Raw genomic sequence first — 10,738 nt, 5'->3', positions numbered from 1 at the left:
TTTAGTTTTGCCCGAATTATTGAGGGTGCAGTTTCCCTTACCCGCCCTTGGGTTTGCTCGGACATGGGATCACGTCAGACGAACAATGCTCAGCTTGAGGGGATTCGGATGGGAGGGAGGTGAGCTTATACGGGCGTGCCCTTGTGGGATCTTTTACACAATGTAAATTTTGTCATTTTTGGTTATCATTATTTCCCACTTCCGTTTTGGGGATATACAATGCCCGATATCTATAACCTGGTGCCCCAATTGTTTCCACATTTTAACACACCCTATTTCCCCTTGTGCGTTCGTCAAATATGCATCCATGTGGAGACATCTTTTGTTCTTTCCATTGTCCCTGTACTAAATAATTTCTCATAGACTTTGTACACAAAATATCACGTGGAGCACCCCAGTCTTTAGAATTTCCCTATGGAGTCGTATTATTTTCCTCTTTTTGTTTTGTCCTTGGTCCCAGAAGGTACCGAATATGAGACCAGAAGTACCCCCCTAAAAAAAAAAACGCTCACGAATTCCGAAGATTTGCAGAGCACAATGAACGACACAATAGGATGAGGTGGTAAGGAATATGCCACACAAACGAGCACCAAAGGTTTTTGAAACAGTATCATACAATTCAAGTTTGCATGGTTTCCAAATATAATATACCATACGCATTTTTCAATTTAACAGCCCATGAATTACCAATTCTTCTCAGCAGACGTCTTCGAAGTCTTGTTATTTATTTATTCAAACACAGCCTATAGGTGGCACAGGAATAATTGGTAGGGCGGGGTAAACAATGCCCATATCGAACACCAAAAGCTTTTTGGAACAGTAATACAATTCCAGTTTGGTTTCCAAACATTATGCCATACGCATTTCAATTTAGCAACCCATGAATTACCAATTCTTCTCAGCAGACGTCTTTGAAGTCCTGTTATTTATTTATTCAATACTTGCAAGGCAAATACAGGTGGCAGGGGAATAATTGGCGCACAGCATGAGAAACAAGATGAACATGGATGACCTACCTCCACAACATGGTTAACATGGTTAACATTGTTAAGTGCGCTAAAACACGATGCGAATGTCACTGTACTAGGCGATATGGTATGATATTCATTTTCCTGAAACGTTTCCTTGGTGCACAAAAGTCTAGACGATTGAATTCACCCTCAAGCGAGGCTGCACAAAATCAATGTGATATTAACTTTGAGATTATACGTGGCTTTTAGGCCAAGTGCAATTTTGAATTAAAGTGTTCGCTGAACAACCGGCAGTTATCAAACCATCGAAGGAAAGTAATAATATGCGAACTAAAAACTGCCTGGTCAGACCATGTCTTTACTCTGTCAGACTTTACCAATATTCCGGTTCTCAAATAATCCTGAACCATTCAGGGGTCAGGCTGTCACGGAACCTGGTCACAAATAAAATGTTGACCCGGTTTTCTTTTTAAAAATCCGGATCGTTTAGTGGCCAGGCCCACCACGGAACCCGGACCCGGGTCAGAATCCGGGTCCTGTTGGGCTTGACCATTGAACCACAGCTCACTCTCCCCCCAACCCCCTTCCCCATAATGGAGGAGAGGGAAAGATCAAAAGAGTGTGCATACAAAGAGTGATACCCAAGACGATACCATTTTGCAAAAGGGTTGTTACGTTCCCTTTCTGACAATCAGCGATCCAAACTATTTTTTGTACTATATTTGTTTTTATTGCATTGAGGAATCATCAACTCCTTTTCTTTATCTGCACCAATTATACTTCTAAATTTACCATAAAGGAGTCACGGGAACGTGTTCACCACTTCAATGGGCGTCAACACCTGATCGTGTCTGACCGTGTGCATTGCAATCATATAGTACAGTGAGACGTTGACGGCGCGTGCTGGAGATACGAGACATAAGCGCATGTGCCATTACAGTACACGGTGATGTGCACGCCAGCCGTAGATAGCAACTTCACTTGATGAACTAGGTGAAATAATACACCGGATATTGGACATCAGTCTTGCAGATTATTATTGCTCTTGCCGTGGAATTAATATTTTTGTATACTTTGACGGCACCAAATGTCAGTCTACTTTTATAAACCATCACTTACATCATTTCTGGATGATGGAGGATTCTGTTCTTTTACGCTGCCAGCCTCTTTAATCGTGTAAGTGATCACTTTATAGTCTTATAACCCACGCAGTTGGTTGGGACTCGATCTCACTGACGCTTTAATGGCTATACATCAGTTTGAATTAAGCAGTATTGTTGAGTTCTTCTGTTGAGACATTTTGCAGAGAGATTTGTTCTTCGCTGGAGAGTTGAATCTACAAAACTTTATTTCAACAATGAAATTCAGGAATTGATTGACCTAGTTTAGTCTGATGTGAATGATGCTAAGCTTCTCCGGGGTTTTGTTTTCGCGTCTCCAATGAGATTGGCGTTTGCGTTATTTTGCACTTGGCTGGATATTCCTGTGACAGCACTCTCGCAACTCAAGAATCCCGTCTGGGAATTAGATGAACTTCTCCACTTAGCCAAGAAGCAAATGAAGTGGGACTTTTAATGCGAGTCAAAAGCCTTGGATACCTAGTGTTTGCTAGTCTTACTCTAAAGAGTTCTATGGACAGATTGCACTGTGAAAACGGTGAGGGAGATTAGGAAAAGTCATTAGCGCTTTTTCTAGACTGTTCAGCTTTTCCCCCCGCGGGGGATGATGCTGATGGTAGTCGGTTGATTCCCGCGGGTTCGAGCAAGACCATCATTATCACCGGTCCTTTAGGAGGAAAGGAGTGAGAGTAAACAACAAGTGGTGACCCCGTCATCTTATACAGTCATCCATCTTCTTAAGAATAGAGCGGATAAAGATTTTTACCAGCAAGTCTTTTTTTTAACCAGCAGATGTTGCAGGATTTATGAATCTGTTGTTCAGAAAATAGTTGAGCGGTTAGTGTTTTGGCGTATCGCTCATGTCACACTCTCGTTTTATGCAATACCCGTAAGATAGTAGTTTGTGACCTCCTTCAAAAACAGCTCTGCTGATGATGACCAGGTATTAAGTGTCACTTGAATAAGAGTCTGCATGCATAATTATTATTAACACCTGGAACCAATGTAGTGAACAAATGAATAGTACATAGTCTCGCGAGTATTCGTTTCTCGTATATCGATACCATACAAGCGGCATGAGACCTCATCAAGGTGTTGAAGTCTCGCGAAATTATTACACGCCTAAGACGAGGCAGGAGGAGACCGTGCTCTCCCAGCAACGCTGATTACAAATAAGACGGGATGCAAAGCCTGATTTTGGCGGGATGTTTTTCTTGCTCTCTGCACTTGTAAAAACAAGTTTTTTGCGTCAAAATTGAAAGGAGGAACCATGCTGTTATGAAGGAATCGCGTCACTGAATCAATATAGAGCATCTGATCCGCCTTGTCAGTGAACTGGAAAATTTCATCTTTTATATTTCAGCACTCGTCGCACTGATTGCGAGGAAAGATTTGTGCTGCTGAAATTAAAACCGACGGGAAAGTGGACTGAACTGGTGATTTCTACTGATTGGCAGCAAGTGTACAGGCCCCCGCGTATTTTGTGATAAGGATGATATAATATACTCTGCTTTATTCAGAACGGGACTACGTAATTCGTGATATGTTGAAGGATGATGAAACTCTGCTTTCAGAATAAAGGGACTACGTTGAATTGAAAAACGGCAGTCATGGATAACTTTACAAACCTGACTTTGGATGGGACTCAACAAAACACTTCATCAACATCCGAAGTTTCGTCCGATGGAACAACAGTTCTTTTACTAGTCGTGTACGGAATCATAGGATCAGTGGGTGTGGTTGGTAACACGGTTGTTATACTAGTTTACACGCGGTCGCCATCGTTCATGCGGAACGTTACCAGCTCTATCGTGTGTAACCAATCAGCAATAGACCTCGCTATGAGCTTGGTCTTCTTAACCATCAACCTCGGTCCCAAGATAAGCATCCCCACCGATGAGTTCGCCGCTAGTCTACTATGTAAACTGTGGATATCAGAGTACGCCATATGGGCCCTGGGAGCGAGTTCAACGTGTAACCTTGTGTACCTTACGATCGAACGGTACATCGCTGTGTTCCATCCGTTTTACTATCGTTCCAAATTCACTTTACGCAAAGCTCGACTTCTATGTGTTCTACCGTGGGTCATAGGTCCAATCCACGAGTTAGGGTGGGGCCTTACTAATCACGTGACCAACGGCACCTGCTCGGCCAAATGGCCATCCGTCGCACTCAACCGTACAGTCGGGTTCGTATCTTTAATTGACCATTACGTCATCCCACTCTGCGTGATGACGTTTGTTTACTCACGCATTATTTACAAACTGCATAAAGCCTCGAGAAGAGCCGACATGGGTCTCGCCAGCAGTCGCACCAGAAAACGCCTGGTTCAACAGGCTTCCCGTAACGTCATCATTACCACATTCCTAGTGTCTTTAACCTATCTCATTTGCTGGGGACCTAATGAGCTCATGTATTTTTATGTTAATATGGGTGGTGACGTCAACATGGGCGGGGTGCTCTTCCGGTCGTCAGTCGTGATGGCGCTAGTGAATATGTGCGTAAACCCTTTCATCTACGCTATGTGTTATAAGGACTTCCGTAGGGGCTTTTGGGTGTGTCTTGGGCGGAAACACGCCATGTACAACGCCCCCTACGGATCCCCGACTCAGTCCCATGAGCATGAGATAATGTCGACGACTGTTCACTGTGGTCACGAAGTACGACGTGTTGTGCATGACACACAGCAGACAGCCTTTTGACAGGAGTTTATTTTAACCTTATTAAAGTTATCTCACATCTATTTTCACTCATATTTAATGTAACAATCATTGCCTCTTTGTATATTGTCTGTGCTCTGCCAAATACCTATTTCAGTAAACAAAACTAACTTGCGGAGAAAATACTCCGATTTGTAAATTCGAACTGCTCCTTTAATTTAGATATGTGATAATTACATAGAGGATAAATAATATAATAATAGGATTCGAACTGCCTCTAGCTACCGGGCAACCTCGGTAGTCTAGTTGGTAAGACACTACTCTAGAATTGCAAGGGTCGTGGGTTCAAATCCCACCCACGTAAAATACTCTGATATTTTATTTATCCCCGATGCAAATTTAACATCTCTTAATATAATTCTGGGTTTTCTTGTCACCATTATGAACGGTGAGCACATTGTGTGCCTTTCTTTTGCTAAGTCACATCCGCAAACTTTGCCAACTTACGGACGGCCTTCACGGCAAAAAAGTAACAAATGTTTATCATGTATCATCAATTTTGCGAACATCACTGAGGAATATGCCACCCAAACAACAACCAGAAAACTGCTTAAATTGATTATTTCAAGTGTTGTGAAAAAGTTAAACACTAACTTTGTAGTTCTCTTCATGTAATTTTGGGGGTTGTTTTATTGTGCAGAGTTAATTTATAAGTTGACCAGAATAAGTATTATCGTCAAGTTACTGAATCAAAATGTATACATTTTGTGCAATTGATAATCAAGGACGCTAACGTTTGTAGGAGAGAGACTTTCTGTTGCCAGCTTGGTGTTTATAAAGTATCCACTTGTGGGAGTTTGCCGAGTTCCCTTGATGGGAATTGATTAAACACTAACTTTGTAGTTCTCTTCATGTAATTTGGGGGTTTTATTGTGCAGAGTTAATTATAAGTTTTGTAACTGCTGTAAACCCGAGCCTGAGTTGGCCCAAACAGCAAAAGAAGGGGGATCTTGTTATTCGTTTTCTAAACTTATACAATTACCACGAGAGATGTTTCCATTCTGCCAGGCACAAAACATAAATAGCTCAGAATCATTTTAAAGGCAGTGGACACTATTGGTCATTACTAAAAATAATTATTAGCATAAAACCTTACTTGGTGACGAGTAATGGGGAGAGGCTGATGGTATAAAACATTGTGCGAAACGGCTCCCTCTTAAGTGCCATAGTTTTCGAGAAAGAAGTAATTTTCCACTAGACCTCAGATTTAGAATTTGAGGTCTCGAAATCAACCATCTAAACGCATACAACTTCGTGTGACAAGGGTGTTTTGTTATTTCATTATTATCTCGCAACTTCGACGACCAATTGAGCTCAAATTTTCACAGATTTGTTATTTTTACCCTATATTGAGATACACCAAGTGAAAAGACTGGTCTTTGACAATTACCAATAGTGTCCACTGCCTTTAACATCTGACTTCGGTTGTTTGAAATAACAGGTGCACATGCACAAACTCCCATGTTCTGGAAAACATGACAGTGTTTGATGGCATTTACACAGCTTTGTTATGTATCAGGCATCACTGATGGGACATTTAGATTGGAAGGAGTTAAAAGCACTGGGCACTTTTGGGAATTACTCAAAACAATTGTTATCATGCATACAAACTTACTTGTTAACGATAGCCCTGGCCTTACACTTTCTTAGTATACTGTGTACAGAGGAAGAGTCCTATTGGTATCGAGCAATGGAGAGCTGTTTACATAAGAATCGGCTCTCTCTGAAGTAACACAGTTAAAGATAGTGGACACTATTGGTAATTGTCAAAGACTAGCCTTCACAGTTGGTGTATCTCAACATATGCATAAAATAACAAACCTGTGAAAATTTGAGCTCAGTCGGTCATCGAACTTGCGAGATAATAATGAAAGAAATACCCACCCTTGTCACACGAAGTTGTGTGTGTTTAGATGGTTGATTTTGAGACCTCAAGTTCTAAACCTGAGGTCTCGAAATCAAATTCGTGGAAAATTACTTCTTTCTCGAAAACTATGGCACTGCAGAGGGAGCCGTTTTTCACAATGTTTTATACCATCAACCTCTCCCCATTACTCGTCACCAAGAAAGGTTTTATGCTAATAAATATTTTGAGTAAATACCAATAGTGTCCACTGCCTTTAAAGAAAGAGGTAATTTCTCACACAAATAATAAACTCTTTAGCTGAAGTCTTCTATTATGCATCTGCTGAAAGCACACACGTTCATTTTTGCAACATGGGTGGCCTTTTTGTTCATTGTGGCCTGACTTGCAACTTCGACAACCAGCCCAAATATTCACAGGTTTGTTATTTTATGCATGTTGGTATACGTGACAATACTCACAGGTCTTTCACAATTACCAGACACATACATACATACAACTAAATATTTATAAAACGCCTTTACTGTATCAAGATCTAACGCTGAAAAGAGCAAAACCAGTGGAACTATATACAACAAATTACATTGAGAGAGCGCCCAGTGCCTTTAAAAAGCTTGTTGGAGAAAGTATGATGGGTTTTCGGGAAAATCTGACAGTTTTTGATAACTTACTACGGCTGTGTTGTGTATCAGGTATCACTAAAAAGGCGCCTTAAGATTGGAAAGAGTTAAAGGGAATGTGCGTTTGGTAATCACTTTTAAAAATAATGGCAATCATGACTTATGGTTAGAAGCAAAAACGGCGGCTTTCTATAAAGAATTTTGAGAAACATTTCACTTTGAAGTACTTGGTTGTTTAAAAGGATATTTATAAGTTTTCATTACCAAAAATAACTCTGATTTTGTATTCCTATTCTTCCTGTTTGGATATAATTTTCGCCCTCTTAGTTTTCAGCTATATTAAATTTTAAAGAAAATTAAAAAGCGATCACTAATATAGGATTTGATATTTAAAGACACTTGATCCTTTTGGTAATTGTCAAAGACTATAGCCTTCACAGTCGGTGTATCTCAACACATGCATAAAATAACAAACCTGTAAAGATTTGATCTCAATCTGTCGTTGAAGTTGCAAGATAATAATGAAAGAAAAACGCTCTTGTCACACGAAGTTGTGTGCTTTCAGATGCTTGAATTTGAGACCTCAAATTCTAAATCTGAGGTCTCAAAATCAAATTCGTGGAAAATTACTTCTTTCTCGCAAAACTACATTACTTCAGAGGGGGCCGTTTCTCACAATGTTTTATACTATCAACCTCTCCCCATTACTCGTTACCAAGAAAGGTTTTGTATTAATAATTATTTTGAGTAAATACCAATAGTGTCCACTGTCTTTAAACAACCGAACTGTACCAAAACCAAAGTTTTAAAGGCCCATTTAATTATACTTGTCCTGTAATACATCCACTATGTACTACATCATTCTCCCCACTCCTTTAAACTGTTCTTTGTAATTGATATTTCTGAGTATCTGTTTGGGATGGAAATAAATGTCTTGAAATGAAATGAAAATGCTGAGTTCCCCGCTCATTTCCAGTGAATTATGCGACTGATTTAATCGTCGCGTTGCTCTATATATGTTCACGCCAATTGAAAGCCCCTAAAAATGGTCGTTCGACCCCACTTTAATATTGTTTGGGCAATAATTGTTCCTTTGTGTCATATGCGATTTAAACAAAACATGGCCTTTCCAGTTAAACAATTCTTTTCAAATTCGAAGCAGCGTTTCACAATAAGCTCTTTTTGCGCCTTTTCTGCTAAAATGAATGTCGATTTCGCATGGCTGGGAAGAACACCTGAACAATTTCAGATTAATTTAAGCTATCAACCAATTTGGAAGCCTCAAAATGAAAATGAATGAATATTCCAATTGGATAAGCAGTTGTTGTTAAAAACAAATAAATATATAACAACGCCAGGGGTCGTTTTTATTGGTTTTTTTTTAGCGGGAAATGGCGGGATAAAACTGAATAATATTTGGCTAATTAAAAGTATTGCTTTCATAGTGCCCCGGGATAGAGCCTCAAGGTGTCTTACACAAGCAAATAAAACAACGAAAGCAATTAGATAGATAAAAAAGGGGGGGGGGGGTCTGATAAACAAATAAATCACCAAAAGCAAAACAAATCACACAATTTGAACCAATCAAATAAATTAATGAAGCGCAAAGAAAGAACCAAATTATGGCAAGAGTTATGTCAGCTTTGACTTCGACACAAAGACATTTTAGGAATGTGTTACTAGTCTGTTGGTTTGCTTCCCGGGGTCTGGAGACAAATTTCCATAATCTATCCATAATCTATGAAATCAGTACGAGCGGGAAAAGGGCAACAACATGAAGTGACTGTCCCTTTCAATTAAGCTTTATAAATATAACTTTCCATCAGTGAGTAGACAAAGCATCATCATACAATATCCATCGCCAATTTCGCAAATTACCTTTCTTACTTATGGCCTATTATAATGATGTTTCCCCCTCAAACATTAATAAGCGTACATGAATGGTTTGGTACAGAGTTTTCGACAGCGAACTTTTGTCGCCAGCCATCTTGAGTGGACCGTCTGATTAAACCGGACATAGTAATGGGTTTTTTAATGCTTGAAACGATTCAGCACACTACAAAACTCTTCTGACGTTTGGAACCTTTTTTCAATGAGCAAGAAGTCTGGAAAAGGTCCCCTCTAACAAAGATGTTTTTGACTTCTTCATTACTGAGTAACAAAAGTCGATGTTTTCAGTTTCATTCTTCTTTGTGATTGAGTTCAATTTTGAAGGCGTCATCGGAACTTAGTTGTGGCATGTCAGCATGGACAGAGAAACACCACGGGGCAATAGCAGTTTGTAATATCAAGCGAAGAGTGTCGTGATTTTGTGCTGACTGTTGTAATAAAATTGAAATGGAACTTTATAAAAGCAAAATAATTTGACCTTTTCCCGAGGAAATAAACAAAATTATCTAGAGGTTAAATTCAGTTTTGTAATGGATTTTATTTTTCAATAGATTGTAATTCTTTATGTAAGTTGGGAACAAAAATAAAGTTTATATCCCTTTAGTCCCTGCACAGCCCGAGTTTGCTGAAATCCAATTTCTCAAGATTCTTGCAGTAAATTACTGGAATCGTAGTTCAAATTTTAAAAGATAGCCATGGCTTAATGTGTATGCACAATTTTTTACCCTTTCGTTAATAATATTTGTATAAAAGTACAAGTTCTCATGGGAACAATAAATGCCTCTCGTTAAACGGCTACGGTAATTTTTATGGCGAATATTTTTGTGCACGGATAAAATGAACACAATAGCTTTTCAAGGCTTTTGTCTGGCTCAATGCTAAAACTGATTAAATGCGAAGGCGTTAATTTTCGACAATATCATCATAAATGATGAACAGTTTCCTGTTTACCAATGAGCGTTTTATTTTTCGTAAGAGCTAAATTATTTCATCATCATTAGCTTCGACAAGTCAACTGTGAAGGGAGAATTAATAACGATCTATAACACTAGATATATTAACAAATGCGTAGACCTACTAATGACTATCGAGTTTTCTTTTGATGTTACTTTTTTTTTCAAACACAAGCTAGCGAGGTTTCCTCGTACCGCATACAGTGTATTGCTATATGCGGCTGGGCGGTACAGTGGCTAAATGGATATACATTACTGGAAAAAGGGAAGGTATATAACGTACATCTACATCTATCTATCTACATCTATTCAGCTACTTGACAAAGCCTATTCAGCATCTGGACAAGGGGTGCGGCTGCCGACGGTGGACGGTTTGTGTGTGGGTGCTGAAATATTACAAAAATAAAGATGTGTGCAAGTAAAAACAGGACTTGATGCCTACTCGCATCTGATGGCCTCCTTGAACTGCTCCAAGGTGGGCAGCTCAATGATGTGTGGAGGAAGCTCATCCCAGTCTTTTTATACGTTTGGTAATCGCTCTTAAAATGAATGGCAATACAAACTTTGGGTTAGAAGCCTACGTCAGGTTTGTTCGATAGTAT

At 39.5% G+C, this 10,738-nt stretch overlaps 1 protein-coding gene across 1 annotated transcript; it reads left to right on the top strand.

Annotated features, from left to right (window-relative positions):
* Positions 1-2,050: 2,050 nt before the first annotated feature.
* On the top strand, positions 2,051-5,897 carry LOC117294380 (histamine H2 receptor-like). The gene has a single exon (XM_033776756.1). The coding sequence runs from the start codon at positions 3,700-3,702 to the stop codon at positions 4,789-4,791; it is 1,092 nt and encodes a 363-aa protein (XP_033632647.1). The 5' UTR covers positions 2,051-3,699; the 3' UTR covers positions 4,792-5,897.
* The last annotated feature ends 4,841 nt before the right edge of the window (positions 5,898-10,738 follow it).

The sequence above is a fragment of the Asterias rubens genome, chromosome 9 (assembly GCF_902459465.1).
Source record: "Asterias rubens chromosome 9, eAstRub1.3, whole genome shotgun sequence".
Taxonomy (NCBI): Eukaryota; Metazoa; Echinodermata; class Asteroidea; order Forcipulatida; family Asteriidae; genus Asterias; species Asterias rubens.
Note: the sequence above shows the minus strand (reverse complement) of the source record. Positions and strands in the feature narration are given on the sequence as shown.